At 37.8% G+C, this 21,865-nt stretch overlaps 1 protein-coding gene across 1 annotated transcript in view; it reads left to right on the top strand.

Moving 5' to 3' along the window:
• The window catches only part of RunxB (Runt related B), a 29,770-nt gene extending 10,920 nt beyond the window's left edge, over positions 1-18,850 (top strand). The window contains exons 4-6 of the mRNA XM_017140733.3: positions 5,401-5,601; positions 17,432-17,593; positions 17,656-18,850. Coding sequence (XP_016996222.2) covers positions 5,401-5,601; positions 17,432-17,593; positions 17,656-18,629 — 1,337 coding nt within the window. The 3' untranslated portion in view covers positions 18,630-18,850. The remainder of the gene's footprint in view (positions 1-5,400; positions 5,602-17,431; positions 17,594-17,655) is intronic.
• Positions 18,851-21,865: the final 3,015 nt, after the last annotated feature.

The following is a 21,865-nucleotide window of genomic DNA, read 5'->3' as shown; positions in this document are numbered from 1 at the left end:
TTAAATTCTGTATGACAAATATTATGTTACTCCATTTGATATTGCATTTTTATTATTATTTTTTAAAATAATAAAAAAATGATTTATTTTGTAAGTTATCTAAGTTTAAAAATGTATTTTCTTTATAAATTTAAATCGCCTGAATATAATCCAATTATTAGCTTTTTATATTATTTAATTAAAGTTTCATAATATATATTAAAATTATATTCTAATATTTTGTTGTCTGCGAAACCCGCAAAAACAAGCCAAAGTATAAATTCGGTGGAAAATCTTCCGCTATCTCAACCTAACTTATATTGCTTTAAATTGTTTTTTTCTGGTCTTATCACAAACACCCCTACAAATTGTGTGCCCAAAAATAAAGAATATATATATATATTTATTTGAAAGTCATTCGCTTCGAATTGCCTTTAGCCAAATGACCGCAATCAATAAATTTTCGCTTTTTCTACATATTATTTTGATCATTTTTTTTATCGTCTGTTTTCTCGGTCGCTGGATGTTTAAAATGCGATAAATTAAATTAAATAGCTTAGTCCCTTTATTTGGCTACTTACAGATTATGTGACATTTATTGTTCACGCTTAAATCTTGAAAATTGCAATTTAGCGGCGGTCCTTTTGTGTGGGTGGTTCTGAGGGGGTGGCTTATCAGCTAGCCCCAAGGACAGAATTATGTCCTTGTCGCCATCGTCTTTGTCGCGTTTATTTTCTTTCCGCCTCCTTATTTTTTTTGTTTTCTTTTGGATTTTTTCCCAATTTTTGTGCTGATGTTGACGGTGCCGCCGCACAGTTGTCTCGAGTTTCCGTTTTAATAAACGTCGATTCCGGCTTCCTGTTTGGCAGCATTGCGTATATCTTCTCAAGACCCCGGCGTTTCGTCAACCGAACAGCCAACCAACCCCGCCAAATGGAAAGCCGTAATTGCAGGCAGCGTCTGGGGCTCAGTCTCATTTTCCTCATTTTCCTCCTCCGCGTTGTCTTCATTTATTGCCAATATAATTTCTGACTTGGCTTGGAAATTTAATTTCCTTTTTCGGCATGTGAGAAAGTTTTTCCTTTCCTTCGCCATCGCATCGCCATTTCGCCCGGCGGCCATGTAACATAAATCCAGTTCAAAAATCCAGCAATCCACCATCGACTTTTGGGCAAAACAACAGCGGCAAAAACGGATGTCAACACAGTGAGTCAAGTCAAGAAGTTGCGCCCAAAAAGGGGTAACAATTTATGATTATTAAACCGAAACCAAGTGAAACTGAAACGCCGCCCCCTCTCATTATTTTTTAAACCCACCCCGCGTAAGGAAAAACGCCTCGGGGAAAATGGGTAAAGCCAAAAAGACAACAAGATTCAGTCATAAAAATAATGAAGACACAAATTCAAAAGAAACAATAGAATATGAAAGTAATACACAAAAATATTAAAAGGCTAACAAAAATAACTAAATATTTTAATAGTTTTAGTTATTGGCAAACAATTGTGCAAGTTATGGGGCCTTAAGTAAATTTCTGGGGTCACCTTTTTGAAATTTTAAAAAGCTCACTTAAAATAAGTTAAAATGGGCTTCCAAAATTATTAGATATTTTAATTACAAGCTTAATTGGAAACCTATTTGCCAAGTTATAAGCTCCAAAAAAGCAATTCTGGGTCACCTTTCTGCAAGTCATCCAAAACATATTCCGAAAATTGTTCAATATTATTATTATAACCTTTTTAGATATTATAAGTTTAACGACATACAACTAGTCAAGTTATGTTCTCTTTAAATGCAGTTTTGGGTCACCTAAGAAGAAAATCTGCAGTATTAAAGTAAAAAATTGCTTCAATTAATAGAGGCAACATGAACAATCAACAAAGTGTCTTGACTTGGCCAAGACACCCCCTTCTCAAAAATACACAGACTTTGTCTTTTTGCTATAAAATAAACATATGAATATTTATGACTGAAAAAGGAGCCATCGCAGTGCCTTTGGGGAGTCAAAGTGGAGTTTATGCAAATAAACTGCCAAGGAAAAGAGAGACTTTCGACTGGACGGCAGTTTGTGTTTGAGGAAATGTAATGCCAAAATATATATATATTTCCTATTTTTTCCTTAAGGAAAAGTTTTTGAGTATGTAAGGGGAACCCCTTCCGATATTTGATCCCACTGGAAATCCTCGATGAAGCCCCGGCCATTAAGGAATTCGTTGGCATTAGGCAAAGTGTTGAAATTATGATCTGTTAAGTGTCTAAATACACGAGCACTCGTCGTTGGTCCTTCGTCCTTCGGGGTTGATGGCTGCTGTATTTAAAATGTCATTTTGTTGTCAACCTCAGACTTCTTGTCTTATGTCAAATTATAATTATGGCGCCATGCTACTAACGACATTAACACGAAGCAGAAAGGCAGAAGGCAAAAGGCAGTAGCAGTGGCAGCCATTAAATTGCCTAAGCATACGAACCCTTGTCGGTGTCCTTGCTGTGCTGAAAACCACCCAGAAACCCCCCCTTTTCCGGGGGTCGACGAGGGGGTAGTCCTGCCTTCATTATCAGCATCGAAAGTTAAAATGCAGGCAAAGGCTTTCGGCTTTCGGCTGCTCTGCCAGCAAATGAAACATTTTTGTTGTGCAAGGTTAAACGTTTCAAAAACTTTGTTTTAAAATCACTTAGCGCCCGGCAACACACACTCGCGTCCACATAAATGAGTGACAGTGGGAGTGATTTGGGAGTGACATTGGATTAATCACAAGAAGTTGTTCAAAAAAGAAGTAAAGAAAAGTAATTAAATAAATAATAAAATAATACTCAACTATTTTGAAAAAGATGCATTTAAAAAATATATATATTTTTGACTTTTTTAATACATTATAAATTTATATCTAAAGACATTTACATTTTTTATTTAATTTTGAAAATGTTAAATATATATGGGTATTAGTTTTTATCTCCACTGTGTTTCTCATACTCACGCATATGTCACAGTTGGGTCCTTTTAAAAGGGTGCACACTTTGTCCACATAGCCACCGCCCCTGCCACGCCCTCCCCCCCTTCGACGATTTTTCCCAGCCCTTTTTCCGCATTTTCCAACTCCTTTTCCGTCGCCGTTGTCGTCGCCTTTTGCAAAGTGGTGATAATTTCTGCTTTGTTGCGAAAATGACAACATTTTAACCCGGCGTACACACACTGCCACCCACTTGGATTCCCCTCTCCCCCCCCTCTCTATGGAGAATTTTCCACACCTACCCCACCCACAGAATTTTCCACTTGCAATGGACGCGACTTGTGTCGACTTTTAATGGTTTTTCATCTTATTAGCAGGCAAAAGTTCTTTGTCGCCGTTGTTGTGGATGCCACGCCCCCTCGAAAAAAGTAGGAAAATGAGGGGGGAAAATGGCTAACAGCTACAGATTTATTTGCAATTTTTGCTCATTTGGCGAAACACAAAAGCGAGTAAAACAAAAATAAAAAAAAAACCAGAAAACAAAAATAGACGACGCCAAAGTCTTTTGTCTTTAGCCACTTTGCGAGCCTTCTCTGGTTACTCCTTCTTGTTGACTTGAAAATCCCTTTCCCCTTTCCCACCCCCTAAAAGAATTTTCCCACCCCGCTTTTCCAGCTTGTTGCTTTTGCTGCTGCTGCTGAGGGCGCATAATTAAAAAAGTTTCATTTCATTTTGTTGGGTTTCTTGGTTCGTTTCGCCTGTGTTTATGTTCATTTGTTTTCTTGCGTGGGTTTCTGGGGTTTTCCCACCCACTTGCCGCCCACTTTCCTACCAGATTTCCATTGCAGCCGTTACAGCTTGAGGAAAATTCAGACGTCGTCAGTTTGTTTGCTGCCCTTTGTCTTAATGATTACCGCCTTCTTGCGTTTTTTGCATGCTTCGTTTAATTTAATATTAATCTAAGAAGTTTGTTTGTTTTTTATGTGTTCTTCTTCTATTTGGGGCGTAGACCAGAAAGCTGCAAATGACTCGGAATTATATGGGTTGGGGGTTTGAGTTGGGCATTAAATGGATTATGGCTCAAATTTACATACAAAAGTTACACATGCTATAGTTTTTTTTGCTAGCAGATCATCAAATATAATTACAGAATTTTTATGAAAAGTCAGAATACTCACCAAAATATATTAAATATATTTCCACTTCTTTTTCAGTTAAATTTCTATTTCTAAAATTTCACTTAATTTTTTAATTCCGTTTGTTGATTAACTCGAATTTACTTTGATTTTTTAAATATTGTGGCATTTAAAAAAAGATATTAAAATATTTTCATTAAACAATTCGTAATTATTTATTAAATTCTTATTCTTATTATGTCTTATTTATTTGGAATATAAGTTTATTATGAATTTTTTATTTTTTTGTATTTATTTTCATTTTTGGCTTAGGTCCTCCTTAAATCCCTGAAAATCCCCCTAAATGTTTTTTTACCTTTTGTTGATTAACTCAAGCATTTTGGCATTCAAAATGTTTGGCGAATGAATTTTATATTCGCGCGTCTGGGAGTTTCACTTTATGGATATTTCAAATATGCAGCGCAACGTTTAGGGGTGGGTTTTTTTCCTAGGGGTTAACAGTTGAGGGGTTAAGGGTAGGGGATGGGAATGGGGATTTGGAATACAAACCAGACACCGCCACAATAGTTGGCATGTCAAAGTCGCCACATGCTACTTAATATTGCATTGGCTGCGAAAGGAAGTGCATATAGAGAATGCATATAGATTCCCGATTTGAAACCCCTTTAACCTTTATCCCCCGATTCGCAGCATCCTCCTCCTCATTCATTTATTCATTCATTTATGCGCTCTGCAAATCTGCATGTTGCTCTGTGTGTGTTTTTATGAAGCTTTCACAACTCCGTCGGGGGTTAATTTTCGCGAAAAACGTTACCGTTGCCCGTTGCCCATCGCTTTCCACTTCCATTCCAAATTCCGCACTTTAATTTCCATGTGCAGTTCACCCCACCACCCACTCCATTTTGGCTACGGCAACCCATAGGGTCATAGAAAATCTATAAATTCGCTGTATAATTTGCAGCTGTCGTGGGAGAGCCAAAAAAAAGAAAAGGGAGTGGATTTGCGTCCTCTGATTGCATTGAAACGGTCGCCAAAAATTAACATTAAATATTTTGTTGGGAACGGGAACTTTAAGAGATTTCTAGATTTTTGTAGGGTTTTTAAGGAGTTATTTCATTTTTTTGATATCAACTTTTTTTATATTATCTTTACGTTTGATGTTTTAAGTAATATAATTAGTAAGCAACTATAAAGGATTATATAAAATTATGCTTAACGATGGTATTAAATAATATATTAAATATGAACATATTTTTGACATAAATAGGCTTTTTTAAAATTTATATTTAAGCCCATAACTATTTAAACACTTTCTAAAACTATAAAATAATTTATTTCAGGCAAGAGCTTCACCCTGACGATTGTCATCTCGACGAATCCCATCCAGATAGCCACCTACACGAAGGCCATCAAGGTGACCGTGGACGGGCCAAGGGAGCCCAGATCGAAGGTGCGACACCAGGGATTCCATCCGTTCGCCTTTGGGCCACAACGCTTTGGACCGGATCCACTTATGGCCGGATTGCCCTTCAAGTTGCCAGGTAAGCGGAACTGGTCGAGGATTCCGGGGGAATCGGATTTGGAAGGCTTAAGCGATAACATGACCGCCACACTGCAGAAAATAAGTTCAAGTTGAAATACTCAAAACTGCAAAAGAAGGGTTTTTTATTTTAAATTTTATAGACAATTATAATTAATTGTCTTAATTTTTAAACTCATCCTTTAAAGTTTGTAAACCTTTTCTGAAATTCCCTGCATTTTTTCTCAGTGCAGTGAGTTGAGCGGAGCTAAACTGGGAACTAAGCGGCTTTTGGGAAATGGCCTCAAGGGCTTGTCGCTCGTTAGACACCGAACCACACGTATCAATGTCAACCGGGCAGTCGGGCGGCCGGGGGTTAATGTTTTGATGCTCGAGGTGAGGGGGCTAAGGCCAGGTGAGCTTATTGCCTGTCTATTTTGGCCGCGGGCCACACGCGAAATTAGCTGTAAATAAATATACCTTTTATCCAGGGGGTTAAACGAACCGAAGCCGAAATCCCAAAATGCCCGCGGCTTTGGGCCAACAAAAAGGACAGGGATTGGCTAATGGGTTAATTAGAGATCTTTGGCTATAACCCGATAGGTCGGCGATATGCTTACCCCGTCATTATGATAAGAGCCCAGTTTTCGGGGTCTCTATTTCCATTTCCATATCCACCGATGGCCGCGAGCTTCTTTTTCAATTGAGTTGGGCTTAGTCCTTAATGAGCTGACTTGCGCTTTTATGGATTGTGGGGTTAAGGGTTAAGGGTTATGTCTGAAAAGTGTACAAAGAGGCAGGGATATTAGATTAAGAGCTTTTTTGTGTTTCGGTTGGCTTACTAATCGTGTTATGAATGGTGTATTGCGATTTGAAAGATTAAAAGATTCAGTAATATTAAGAAGTAAACAGTTAAAAAATAAAATCATTTCTTCAAGATTTTGTGCTATTTTTTCTATAACATATTTATTTTAAGTATTTACAAAAAGCAAATTTATAGTTTCAAAATAAACCTTCGGTTAGGGGTGACTTCTGTTACTTTTATTTCAATCGTTTAAAAAGTTTGCTTTAATAACACCTAAATATTTACAAAACGACAATTTGAAATTTGTAAAATTGCTTTTGTAATTATTTAAAAAATCCATAATCAAATTAACCTTAGGAGTGCCTCCTATGACTTATCTGAATGGTGGCAAAAAGTGTGCTTCATTAACACCTCACGCCATTAGCATAAAGATGATGACAAATGAGGCGGGCAAAGGACGAAGGACGATGGGTTCCTGTCAACGCCACCCTGTTCGCCAAGCAGGATGTGTGCCCTATTTATGAAAACAGAGCGAGACACAATGGAGGCGACAATTATGCAACAAAACAACAGCTTGAAAAATCCATTAAAATGATTTTAATCCTTTAACGACTCACGAAAAGCGACTTGGAAATGCGCATCGCGGGGGTTAAATTCAAATGCGAGTGTAAACCCAGAAAACCCAGAAGCCCGCGCCGAAAATCCGAAGCCAAAAACCCAACCCTTAAGCCTTAAATTATTTTAAAGAGCCCCGCGCGACTGTTGGAACAATAAACACGCGATATAACCAGGCTGCGAACAAGGATAACGATGGCAAGGACGATTGTCCTTCGAAGAGGGGATATTCCCCGGAAATAACAAAGTAACGAATACAAAAAACAAGAAACAGTCGTCGCCTGGTGAACAAATCGCTTTTGATACGCTTTGATTTTATTAAAATTTAACAATATCGCTATGAAATTTATGAGGCCTTCGGGTGGTTCAGTTCAGCTCACTTCGATTCCATTCAATTGGATTCGCTTCGTCGAAAAGGCTTACGAACCACTTGTTCTGCTGCCATCGTATCATTTATGAGCTCGCAATCAGGCACAATTTGTATGTCTTTAATGGGCAAAAATGACTTGACTTTCGCCGAGATGATAATCGAGAATAAACCTTAGTTTTGAGTGCCAAAAACAGGGATAAATTGGAATTTATTGGCATGTTAAGAAAAATATATTAATTAGTTACAAACTTATGATAGTTCGTAGTTTTTAAAAGTGATTTCAAAAGCCTAGCTTTGTTCCAAATAATTCTTCTTCTTCTTTGGCTTAATAAAAATTTATTTTAAAATATATCATATATATTTTAACTGGTTGTTTTATATTATTAATTTATTAATTTCAGTCCCTTCTTATTTGACTTTCTAATTTATACCATTTTTTCAACAAAAGTTTAAAGGGATTTTAAAGCGGTTTCTTGAGCTTTTAGACCAAGTTGGCATGTACTTGTCCGAAAACCTTTGGCTAAACTGTTACCCATGTCCTGGCGAATCACTTAAAGAAATAACTTGTGACCCCGGGGGAATTTGGAGGGGGGAATGCCGTTGGTTCGCTGTGTGCAAAGTGACACAGCAGCTGAAAAAGTCTCAAAATTACATTAAAAACTAAAAGGACTTTGTGCCGGCACATGCGTGAGTGTGAGTGTGTGAGTGCGTTTGTGTGTAAGCATGCGTGTGTGTTGGTGAGTAGTTTTTTGGCATACGGAAAACGTAGTTGACTCCTTTAACGGGATCTCGGGCTGCGTGTCAGGGAAAGTTTGCCAAATGATTAAAAGGACTCGGCAAATATGTGCGAGAGTAGTTGAGCAGCAGTGCGGAGCAGTATAAAATATATAGTGGAGAGTCCTTTCCGCCCGGAGACGATGTAACGAAATAAATATAAAATGGCGTTGTAAGCAGAAGCACATTAGTGACAAGTTTCCACAGGCACTGAGAGAAAATTTGATACGCAAAAAGGAAATTTTTCGAAAGCCCATTTTCAACAATTTATTGAATTTTTTATCAGTTATTTAAAAAAAATGATGTTACTTTTAATTTCCTTGGAAGATTTTATTTTTAACTTATTGCATTATTTATTATGTTTTTCCCTAAATTAAAGAAATTTTACAAATAAACTTAAGCCGATCTATTTAAACTTATTTTCTTGCTGTGTTTTTTCTCTCGAAATTTCCCTACTTTTCTGAATTTTCACACATCCTTTAGAAGGTGCCTTCCCTCCCCCGTTGAGTGTGTGTGTGTGGAAAAGTGGAAAATTTGTAGCTTCCGCAGCGGATATCCTGTTTCACACACGCCTTGCTCCTCTCCTTCATCACCCCTTTCCCTTTCCCCACGCTTCTTTGATGAGCAAGGCGTGTAACTAAAAAAGTTTCGCGTTGCGTTTTTAGTGAAAATTATATTAAAATTTTGCGCTTGATGTAATTTATGTCATAAAAAACCCCGAAAGAGAAGAGCAAAAAGAAGAGACTCAAAAAAGACAGCGATGTGCTAATGTTGTAAATGAATTTTCTGCTCGAATTAATTTTCAACGAAACATCGCAAGACAATGCCCAACATATGATTTTTTTTCGCTATTTAAGATTATTTATTTAAAACCCCTTTTTTGGGTAGAGTCGCTGTCAAAGGCAAAGATCAAAGTGCTCTGACTACTGACTACTACACCCTTAAATGCAAATATAAACATACGCATTTAAGCACACACACATGGTTATCCTGGCTAAAATTCTGAATGAGGGTTTTGTTCCAGAAAGTGATTTCCTATCGATAAAATTAATTGGTTATTTTATATTTATATATTTTAAAATTAAAAAAATCTCTTTGATAAATAAATAAATTTATTAAAAATTTTAAAAATTTATAAAATAATTAAATATAACTATCAAAAACATTAATTTATTTAATCTAACATGTTCAATCTTGTTAACTTAACCCTTCACTGGCGCCAACATGAACTTAAACTTCAATAACCCCCATCCCCATCCCTTTGTAACATATTCTTTCATGTTCTGTTGCCCTTTCAACACTCCCAACCCGGGGGTGACTTTCGCCAGAAGGCCTTAACCCTTAAAGGGTTAAACGCTGCTTTGCTACTGCCTTTAAACAAGTTAATAAACTCGGCGGGCAGCCGCCCTTGCCAAAAAATAAATAAAAAATGCCAAAATAAGATGGGTAAGGAAAGAATGAGATGATTTAGTACATATAATCAAACATGCAGACAGACGCACCAAAAATTTGCACAGTCACAAAGGCACGGGCGTCGGCAGTGGGGGGTTAAGAGGGCGAGGCGAGTCGAGGCCTACAGCTCAATTTGCCAGACAAGAGCTAAGCACATACATATATATTTATATATATATATACAGAGGGAGATATTTTAAAGTCATTGTCCTTGTGGGAGTCCCCCTCCCCCTACTCACCCTCCTTTTTGGCCTGCTCCCCCCAAGGACATATTACAGCATTGATTCAATTTCATGTCAATTTACGTGTCAATGCGACACTAATACGCCAAGGGTCGTGGCCTGTGCAAAAAGTAAAAAAAAGGAAGCTGCAAAATGGCAAAATTTCTGAGGGGTTGGCGGTGGGGGAGGCTCAACAAGGTGTGCATTTAAAATTATTTACAACATTGGCGAAAATATGTTTGCCGAAATGCCGGGGAAAAACATTTTTTCCTTCGGCTCCCTGAGAAGTATGCTACCAATTCTTTTTTTTTTTTGGCAATAACTTGCGGCCTGTTTACGCCTTGGCCTTGAGTTGTTATGTGTGTGTGCGTGTGTGTGCACTGGGAGAAAATAATAATAATAATATTGAAATAATTTACATTTTTGAAAATGTAAATCTGGCAAATTTATTAAAATTTAAAAATGATAAAATGAAATATATATGAAATATATATGAATTTACTGGGATTATAAAATATTATTTAAATAGATAAAAATAAAAATTTAATTAAGACAATATTGAATAACAAATAAATATATTATTACATTGGTAAAGTGAACTAAAAATATTATAAGTAATTAAAAATTTTCTCTCAGTGTTTAAGTGTGATGGTAATGGTGTGGACTTGTGTGTGTGAGGTTGGCATGCCAAGGCAGCATACCCACACCCCCACCCACACCACTTTGCCCATGTCTCACTTATTGAACGCATGTGTTGACAACACTTGTGTAACGGTGAATTTGTGCGTATTGTGCGTGTGTGCTGGTGTGAGTGGGTGGTGATTTGCAGGGGGCTGGCGGATTCCAGGACTCCGTTACCAGGGATCCCTGTCAGGAGCTTACAAAATAGCAACAAATTTGCCAAAACAATTTGCAAATCTACAACAAATACGTGTAAATACTGATATGACAGACACTTCGGAAAAAAGGGGGTGGTAAAGTGGGCGACCTTTCACCTGTGGCGAATGCCGCCGATAAGTGATTGGCAACAGCTGCCTGGCTTGGAGGTCTTTATTAACTTGCTACCGGTTTTTTTTTTGCCGGCCGAGGAAAAGAAAATTGTGCGATATTTTTTTCTACCAGGGTTGCCAGGTGGCCGAGAAAAAAAAGATTGTATGGGCGGGGGTAGAAATAAGCTGCCAAAATTGTTAAATTATTAAGTCACACAATTCTTGGTTACTTTTTATTTTTAACTTTCAATTTGGCATTTATTAAATTAGCGGTGTATTAAAAGAAAATTGAAAAGTTGCCACGAGATATTTTTGAAACTCACAATTTTTTATTAAAAAAGTTAAAGACCTTGTAATATATACAATATTTCATTAGTATAATTTATTTATTTTATTTAACATTTGGTTGAGATTTTAAAAATCCAGCTAAGAAATGGCATCTTATATTCTATTTCATAAAGAGAAATTTTAATGTCCCTTTGACTTTTAATAGCTAAATTTGTTTTATTTTATTTTAAGACTAATTAAGTACATAGTAATTGATAAATACCAAATTGATCGACTGGATAAAATTCCCAGTTTGGTTGACAATTTTCTTAATCAATTAAAAATCAAGGATCAATCAAAATAAGGATAATGCTTGGAAATAATATAAGATTTTATTTTTCAAGCTAATTCAAATTTTAGAGAGGCTGAATAATTGTAAATGTCAATGTATTACTTATAATAATAGTTCCCATATAATTTTAACATTTAAAAATTCGTATTTTAAATGTAAATAAAATTTGATTATCATTTAAATGATATTTTTATGATATTTTTATGATTAAAAAGGAAAAACGTAAGCACTAGAAAAGAGCGAATGCCAGCGGCAAAAACACAGGAGCCGCCGCGATGTCCGCGCTGAACGGAAAACAGCAACAGAATATTCTTTCTTTCTTTATTTTCCGACTGCTGCCGGCGGCGTCGCCTTTCCTTTTCCCTTTTCCCTTTGTGCTTGTGTTTGTGTGCTTATGACGCTGATGCGCAGACGTCGAATGGCTCTGCTCTCGAAAATCTCGGATTTGAGTGAAACTCGAGCGAAGTGGAGTGAAAATGCGAGCCATGTACTTAGACGATTTCCCCTGATTCGTCGGCTGGGCTCAAAGTGGGAAAATTGGGGGGTGGGGGTTGGCTCAAAACGGTAGCACCAATCCCCCCTAAATCCCCCTCGAAAAAAAGCAACCCACCACCCCCTTATTTTGTGGTGAGTTAGGAAACCGGTTGGTTTTACTGCTTCTTTTTTCTCCCCTTGCCTCCCGCATTTCCCTGTTTTTCCAAGGCAACGTCTTGTGGTGAGAAATTGTTGCGCGCCGCTGAGTTTTTTTGCTCTTCCATTTTTTTCCCATTTTATTTTTCCAGCGACGGCAGCATTTTCTTTGCCGCTCTTCGGGCTTCGAGCTGTCGCTCGTTTTCGTTTTCGTTTGTGGGCGGTTGGGCGGCTGGGGCTGCTTTTCCGGGAGTGGGCGGAGGCGGATTTTCCAGCCTTGCCGGCGGAATCGCAAATGCCGTCGGTGGCATAGAAATTTCAGCGCATTTGCCGACGGCAAGTCATTGCGAGCGGAAAATCTCTTGGCGAAAATAGTTACGAGTTTTTTTTATAACCACTGACTATTAAATAAAATTAATTAACTTTACGGGGAAATATGCAGAATATTTTGATTATTAAATTTGGCAACTATTTGCGATAATATATGATTTATTAGGAATTAAATTAGATTTAGTATGTGCAGGTTTTAAACTTATCTTTTGATTTGTCTGTTTTTTTTTTGTAAACTTGAATTCCTAAGTTTATTATTATTATTAATTTTAATATAGTTTAACAAATATATTTAAAACACATTGGTATTTTAACGTTAATATTAATGGAAAGAAATTAAACATTTAATATTTATTTACCAATTTATTAAGTCGTTTTTATCACGATATCTTAAATAAATATTACCTTGATAATTTGGTTTCGGTTTAAGGCAGTGTTTCTCATCAATTAATTTGAATTATATTATACATAGATAATTATTTTTAGCAATGTCAAATTTGTAAATTACTGACAAATTAAATATTCATTCAAGATAAGAATATTCATAGTTAAACATTAAAAACTTTTTAATGCTTATCTAATGATAAACTTAATTAATTTCTTATAATTCGTAACTAAATAAATAAATATATTTTTGTTAAAACATCAAATGTTTCTAAAATAAATTAAAGCTAGAAATAAACCATGAAATATTGAAATAACTTTTTTATGTAGCCAAAAACAAACTCGTATTCAAAAAAGAAATATGTAAAGTTTTTTAAAAATCCCCTCATTAACTGTATTGTTTAGTTATAATTTGTAAAATATAACATTTCTACAGATTTATTCGGCTTCTGTATTATTTAGGTATAATTATTAAAATACAACATTTTCCTCGATTTATTTAGTACCTGAATTCAGAAATAATAATTTAATTGCAATTATTAAAATATAACATTTATCCAGATTTATTCTGTTTCTTGACCGACAATCGAGCGTATTTTTGGCCAAAGTTTCGACGGCGGCAACAAGCATACGCCCTGTGTGCCCCCTCACCCTTAACCCCTGGCAACCAACCAAGCAGAATCTTCCCACAATGCGGTACCCAAAAATGGCAAAAAAAGGAAAACAAAAAATATTAGAAAGAAAGTCTAGAAGAAAAGAAAGCGGAGCCGAAGAGCGTAGGACGCCGGACTCATGAAAGCTTTTTGCGGCGCACCAATGGCACCGCGTTATGCTCTTACACACACACTCACCCATACTCGTGCAGGGTCCTGGGGGGAGGGTCCTGGGAGACTCCTTGGCGAGAGAGGGGCGACGAGGGGGGATGAGTGAGTGGGAGGCGGCTTTGAGAGTGTCCCAAATGGGAATACACTCACACACTCACAGGCCAGAAGCAGCCATCGACGAATACCGTTACGTGAGGGAAAAGCAAAGCAAAAAAAAAATAGACTGGACGAAAGGAAATGCGCTGGGAAAGCGGTGGAAAAGCCGAGAGGAATGGCAAACCCAAAACTGACACCAAAAGCGGCTAACCCTTTATCGCACATAGGGTTTCCTTACAGGACCGCATATTTAGGTTGCAGTTATGGGGTCGGGTCTCTCGCTCTATCTCCCTCTCTCTCTCTCTCCCCGTCTCTCTCTGTCACTCACTCCCTCTCTCTCTCTCTCGCTTTGGACACTGTCTGTGTGGCATACATATGTACATAGTTTTGGGTTACCCAAAATCGACGTGATGTTATATTATATGGAAAACACAATTTGCTCAACGGTCTGCCATCTCTGCCGCAGTCGCCGTCGCAGTCGCAGTCGCTGCCTCTGCCGCAGTCGACGTCGAGGACAACTTTAAGTAGCACTCGAAATCGTGGGCGGTAACGATTTCCACTATATGGTGTACAAAGGAACCTAGAGCAAAAAGTTTTAGGGGGGCACCAAAACTAAAAAAAAAAGAGTATAAAAATAAAATAGTTGTAGATGGTGCAAAAAAGAGGGGCTCTTTGGGGTTATAAGTAGGGGTTGTAGGGGTTGTAGAGGACCCCTCAACGATCCTCGGACTTCTGCGGACTGTTACTTGTGTTGCAACTAGAAAATGGTGTCCCCAGCTGCGCCCAAATATATATTTCTATAGGAACTTGAATTATATAGTTATTATAAATAATCAGATAAGCAAGATAATAATCTTAAATCTCAACTATATTTCTTTTATAAATATTAGTATAAGATATATAATTTAAAAATAAGTATATTAAATATTTGGGTCTTATTTTATGCTAAAGCTACAATTTTATCAAGATCTCTTTCTAAAGGGGCTTCATTAATTTACAGCAGATTCAGACTAGATTTTCCCCTCGCTTTTTTTGTTACTTAAACTTTAAGGAATTTTTAATTAATGTTTAACTTTTTTTCCACAGCAAAAGTAAAAAAGATAATAATAACCAGAAAAAGATCAAAAATGATCAATATGCTTAGAAACGTGAGTTATTTTATATAGACTTTAAAATCAACAGAGTTTTTGGGTGGCTAAATATAAAAAATTAATTATTTCCCATCACAAGATGTTGTTCTTACGTTTTCCCCGTTGTTAAGAATGATCCTTTGGCCAAAGACATTTAATAATGCCTTTTCAGTGCAAAAGTTTGAAAGGCTCTTTGCTAACAATGGGTCCTCAAACGAAAGTTGCCATCTCAGTGACATCCGTTGCTATATAGTGCATATACATGCGTATATGTATAGATACTATATAGAAGTGCACACCCAGCGATTGTTTTTTGCCCGCCTTTGTTTTGACTGAAGGCAGCAAAAGTTTCTCATCAAAAAAGACGCCAGACATGGCGAAATGTCGAGATGATGATGATGATGGTGATGACAACTTCCACTTGTCGTAGTTTGACCCAGTTTTCCCGCATTGTACCGATATCAATGACTATATACCTACATATATCTATAGGTATATGTATATCCATAGCTACAGATATGTGGATGCGAAAATGAAAATGTCATGCAGCCATGCCAATCAAGTAATGCAGCTGCCTCAAGACGACGCAAGATGCTTTTCCAGACGGTGGGCGGAAAATCGGATGAGGAGTGGGTGGCGGGTGGGTGGTGCTGCAGTGGTTCGTTTGGTTGGTTCGTTGGTGTCACATTTTCGGTGAAATTTTGGTTTGCAAACTTTGGCAAAACTTGGCCAAGTATTTGGCCTCAAGTGTGTTAAAACGAGACGGAGACAAGCCAGCCGGTCCGCCGGCGAAAGAGACGGCTAGCTGGGTGCGCGAAAGAGAGAGGCTGAGTTAGAGGGAGAGTACCGAGCATGTGAGTGTATTGTGGTCGGTCTGCCGCCGGAGAATTCTACGCTTCGCTCTTCTCGTCTCTCCTCGACTATCTCTTTCTCACTCACTCAGCAACGTCTTGGCGTTTTCTTAAGCTTCGGCTCCTTGCAATCATCTACAGTGAGAGAAAATACGCGGGGATGTGGTGGAAAAGTTCAAATGGAAATAGCCAGACAATCGAACTTGATTTTTACGACCAATTTTTTGTTTTGTTTTTTTAAAGTAATGTTTTATTCTTTTAATTTTAATTTTTAAGAACTTAAATGTAAAATTAACTATTTTGTTTTTATAATTGCCTGTAAGATTTAAGCTTTTTAAATTTTGCCACTATTATTTAAAGCAAATGGCTAAGCAAAAATCATATTCAAACCTTTTTAACTGTGATATTTTTTGTAAAGAGTTCTTTAGGCACATGCTGCGTATACGTAATATTTTTTTGCAAGTGCCATTTGTGGCTCCTTTTGCTCCTTTTTGGCTCTGTCGCCGTCGGCATCGCCTTCGGCCATCTTATTCCGGCTCCTGCTGCATCTTCCTTTCGAGCTTCCCGGCTTCCCCGGCATCCTGGCGAGGATGCCCGCAACTGTGGGCTGCCACTTGATGGCGGCCACATGGACACATGGCCAAGGAGCAGCGAGGAGGCCAGAGGACAGAGATGGAACGATTGCTAGAGCGAGAGAGCGAGACGCCACTGGCTGGGGGATAATTTTAATGAATTTATTTAGGAGTTTGTCTTTGGGGCAGGTGGCTTCATACATACATACATACATACATACACATAAGCAGCAATGGCCGCCGCCACTGCAAAGAAAAAGGGGGGTCTTCAAGGGGGCTCTTCCTTTTCCTTTGCCAATGTTGTTTTGCAGCAACCGAAATGTGCGGCAGCATTTTTGGTCTTGCACAGTGGGCTATATGTGGTCGAGACGAGGCTTCTGGCTCTTCTGCCCCTTCGTCATCTTGGCCATCGTTTTTCCTGCTCTTGGCTCATTTTTTTTGCGTTTTTGGGCTTCGAGATTTCGGTTATTGGTCCTGGCATTGCACTTGGCCCCCACCAAGGATTGGGCCGGAATGAACTTGGTCTTTAGGGGGCTTGTGAACTGCCCAACTGGATTTTCTTAAGTACAAAATTGAAAATCGAAAAATAAGGTATTTTTGCCCAAAATCCTAATAAATCCAAATAAGGTCCAAATATGGAATATAATATGTTTTTGAACTCGTACTTTAATTTCAAGATATATGTTTAAAACAGTATGTATTTTTGGTGTAGGACCGTTTTTGGCCAAGTTACAGCAAAAAAACAGACAGAAAAAAATTCAAATTTTTACCAAAAAACAAAATCCAAATTTGTCACAAAACATCGTTTGATTTTTGACTGTAAAAATGGAAATATTGATCCAAATATGGATTGTCATACCTTTCTGAACTCGTTGTGAAATTTCCAATCGATTGGCATTCCTTGACTTTTTATTTTTCGCAAAAAATCTGATGTACCCCCTTACAAAAAAAATTAAAAATTGGCAAAAATTTTATTTTTTCAAGATCACCCGGAAAGTGTTATGGATTTATTTATTATTTTGTTATATGTTCAAAACAGTATGTATTTTTGGTGTAAGACCATTTTTGGCCAAGTTACAGCAAAAAAACAAAAAGAAAAAATTCTACTTTTTCATCATTTATATCATTTATATACTTTTTCTCTAGAAATATGCAATTATCTTGTATCATTTTTCTATTAATATTTTCAGGATTTGCCCATCATTTGGTGGGGATGCACAGTCACCTGCATGCGCCCGATTGGCGCGCCCACATGGCCTTGGGCGGACGCCCGGCCGCCTTTCCCGCCGCCCCCTTTTTCACCCACCATGCGGCGGCCTTTCCCAGCGCCACTGGACTGCGTGGACTGAGTGGTATATCTCCTCTATAAATTACAGTATACATTATATTAAAATATAACCTCTTTTCCTACTAGGAGACAACCCGCAGCATCAGCAATTGGCCACCGTGGGCGCGGCTCATAGCACCACCAGTCCGGAGGGATCCCCCACCACCACCACCACGAGCGGCACTCAGCTGTCGGCCTTTGTCCAGCCGCCGATGACGTCATCGCCGCCAGTCCCAGTGACCAGTTTGCATCATCATCATCATCATGATAATAATAACGACAACAATAATAATAATAACATTGATGCGGGCTTTGAAAGCGATAGTATTTCGGTGACGGGATCGCCGCGGAAAAGTCTGGGCGGCTCGCCGTTGACCCACGACGAGGAGGAGGCGGAAGCGGAGGCGGATGCGGATGAAGCGGAAACGGAAGTGGAGGTCAACAATGGCGGCGGTATGCAGCAGGGCGGCTCTCTGGGTGAAAGTTCACCGGGCAACGGGGGAGCCTTCACCGCTTTGATCCAACGCAGTGGCAAAAATCCCTCGGAGCTATTCGGCCACACCAGTCATTTTGCGCCCAGCGGTCACACCTTCAATCCCGCTCTGGCCGCTCAACTTTTTCTCCAGAGTCCTCTGCTGCCCCAATCGAGTCAATGGCTATATACCCAACTATATGGCAGCTACAGTGATTTGCCTTGGCTACGGAATGCGGCAGCTGCAGCGGCTGCGAATATCAGCCAGGAAAATCATCCCAATCCCAATGTCCATCCCCCTCTGGGCAGCGGCAGTGGGGGAAATCCCGAGCACGATGGGGTGAATTTGATCAAGAGGTGCGTTACCCTGATCACCCACAATCCGCCGGATGCGGAAAATGCCAATCCGAATGCCTCGCCGCCGGTCAGTTCGACGCGTCGATCGCCATCGCCCGTGGAGACCATCGATTTGGACGATGTCAGCACCACCTCGCGATCGGCCAGTGGTTCAAGTGGTGGGGCAGGCGGTGGTGGACCCATTAGAACGCGAACCCCCAAGCCATCGGCGGATGTCTGGCGTCCCTACTAGCGGCTGGCGGCCGCCGCCTTGCTCGGCACTTGTCTGGCGGCCCAAGGTCGGGAGGGAGGTCACAAGGAGGAGGAGGGGCAGCGAAACACTTAGCTCTCTTAAAATAAAAAATAAGAAAAATAATACAAATAATTAAGAAAATAATAAAGAGACAGCAGCGGAGCTTGTGGTGTTGTGAATAGTCGCCATATCGCAGCTGGCGGGTATTGCTACTTGAATTTGTAAGCCCATGGAAAAAAAAGCCCTTAGAAATAATACTAAACAGAATTTACGTTGATATTGTTTATATAATTTAAATTGTTTTAAGCTGTATGAAGAATTTACGTTGATATTGTAAATGCAAAAAGAATGTTACTTAATTTAATATTTACTGGTTTTCATTCTTAAATTGTATACAAAATTATTAGGAACGTAAGATAATTCCTGCTATGTTTCAAAAACTTTAAAAAACAATAAACCAAAATTTTAGTGACAGTCCAAAAAAATAAATAAAGAAAAACATGTAAACTAATGTCAAAGAAAATAGTTGCGCATAGGAAAAATATCTTCCTAATAAGTAAATTAAATTTTTACATTTCCATTGATTGCCAAGCATTCCTGTATTTTAGAATTTATTAAATACATCCTAAAGAATGACAAAAAACAAATTCAAGGAGCAAAACTCGCATTAAGTTTTTTTTTTTTGTTTTTTTGAATGGTCTACCCTAAAGTAAGTGGCTCACATATCGAATTTAAATCAATTAGCATGGCCCTAAGAATCAAGAATATATATATAAATAGTTGAAGGCGGGGGTCCACATACATACTATATACGAATATATACAAGATCTGTGTACATTGAACATATATATTGCTTTGTATCTGTATTTCCCCCTCCTTAATCAATATTGCAAAACAATTAAGCGTACATAGTCGATAAGAAAACACAATTTTTTTTGCGCAAGACACGAGAAACGTAAGCGAAGAAAATAAGCAAAAATAAATAAAAGTAATAACACATATTTTAAAATTTATTAAAAATAAATTTAAGTAATGAACAGAAGATGACACTGAATCACAGAAATACACAAAACACACACCGATTTGTATATAAGGTACTTGAGTAGTGTGCCAAAGATTCGTTAATAAAAATTTCAACTAAAAGAATTATCGGTGGGCTTACTCTCATTAAAGTGTTCCATTTGGTGATAATATATTTTGTAATATTATTTTTCCCATTTGAAACACATTTTCAACGCAAAAGATATATTTAAAAAATAATTACAAGTAATTTAGATCACCCCGTTTGGTGCCCTCATTTTTTTTCCAAATCCCATTTAAGGGTATGAAAAAATCGAGAAGCCGCAGAAAAAGTCAGAAGGCGTGCGAGTGAGTGAGTAAAGCGGGGATTTGGATAATCAGCGCCGCCAAGAAAAGCTTTTAAGAAAATTAATTCACCCCCCGCCCCAGAAAAAATCCCTTGAAGGGGTTAACACGGCTATATAAAGCGGAAAAGGAGAATTGAATTTATTGCCTGAGAGTCTTTGGCGGAGTTTTTGGCGCAAATAGAAATCTGGCTAAATAAAAAGTTTAAATAAATGGTCAAACTTGAAAGCGCAAAAAAGCCAGAAAATTCTAGAAAAGGGTCTTTCTCGTCAGAAGGATAAATGGCAAGGGAAAAAAAGAAAAGAAGGACTTGCAACTTGTGACGTGAATGCAGGGTAACATTTTTGGCCCAAGCAGCTTATTTAAGTCGTGCGAATAATGAATGAGTTTTCCAGTCTTTCCGTTTTCCAGCTCATATTAAATGAGCTTGGCGGCGATCCAAGAACGTAGCTCTGCGCTTTTCTTTTACTTTCCCCTCTTTACCCCGGTTTTCCTTACCTAATGAAGCATAGAAACAATTAGCGAATGGCTTCTAAGACAACAAAACAAAAAAAAAAGAAAAGAAAATAGGGATTATCCCCGGCGAACCTTTTGGTTCTTAATGTAATCACTTGTGTTTAACTCAGATTATTTATCTTATTCCTATTTATTTAGGTAACTTTTTATTTCCTTTGGAAATAATATATATTTAAAAAAGGTGTTAAAGAGTATGCTATATTTATTTTATTTTTCTTTTAATTCTCACCTTTTGCTGCGATTAATATCCTTAGATATCCTTAACTCTTTCCCAGGCTATAAGCTCATTTGTCAAGTGCCCCGAAAATACAAAGTTCCAGCCATATGTGACTGTGTCTGGGAAAAACCCAAGGAAAACCCCCATTATTGAGACATCATGTGTAATGTGTTAGTGAAAGGCAAAGGTTTATCTAGCGTGCTCGAATCAGAAACAAATGGCTGAAAATTAACTCTGCCTTATGAGTTGGAACTGACAAATCGTCAGACGCATCCCGACCCTTAAAATCCCGAAATTAACATACTCAAATGTGAACACTTTTCGTCCCAAAAAAAAGCAGGCGGCCGAAGAAATTAAAAATGAATAACCTGAAACGAAGGCAATGTTGTCCTGTCCTTTGGGGGTTGCTATCCTGTTTCCACTTTCGACATTCAACTTTCGACTTTCCACCTCATCGTTATCAACGCAACCTTGTCTCGTGTCACCTTTTCTGACACATCCTCGTCCACATCCTTATTTTTATCCTGCTCATGGTCAATGGTCCTGACAGTCTCAGCTGCATTTTCGGTTTCTTTTGTGCCGGCTACTCCGAGGTAACAAGGGTACAATTCCATATAGAGGATATACATTATCTTTTGAATACCTCCCCTAGGTATTTTCAAAAAGATATGTTCTTCAAAGTAAAAAGAAGATTTTATTTTTGGAGAATGTGAATACACGTACCAAATTTTAAGTAGATCAACGGTTTTTTAACATTTAGTTTAATTTTAAATGGATTTATAAATATTGCTATTTTTTTGTATATGTTATAATTATTTAAAAAAGGTAATTTTTATTATTTTTATTTTTAATTGTATATGGTTTTATTTTCTTAAAGTATTTAAACTAAGCTATTTTTTTTGGAGATAAATCATTTTTGTTATAACAAAATGTTACAATTATAAATTTAAGAAATATGAAGATGTAATTATTAGAGTTTTAGTAACATTTTAAAATTAGGTATTAGGTATATTATTTTTTAAGAATTTGGATGGGTAACTCCCATTCGATAAAGTTGCCTATAATTGCCTCTCTTGCTGATTTTTTCCCACTGAAATACAGAATCGGAGTCGGAAATTCCGGGCTGCCTTCCAATTTC

This window comes from Drosophila takahashii, chromosome X (genome assembly GCF_030179915.1).
Source record: "Drosophila takahashii strain IR98-3 E-12201 chromosome X, DtakHiC1v2, whole genome shotgun sequence".
Classification (NCBI taxonomy): domain Eukaryota; kingdom Metazoa; phylum Arthropoda; class Insecta; order Diptera; family Drosophilidae; genus Drosophila; species Drosophila takahashii.
This window is presented reverse-complemented; position numbering and strand designations above follow the sequence as displayed.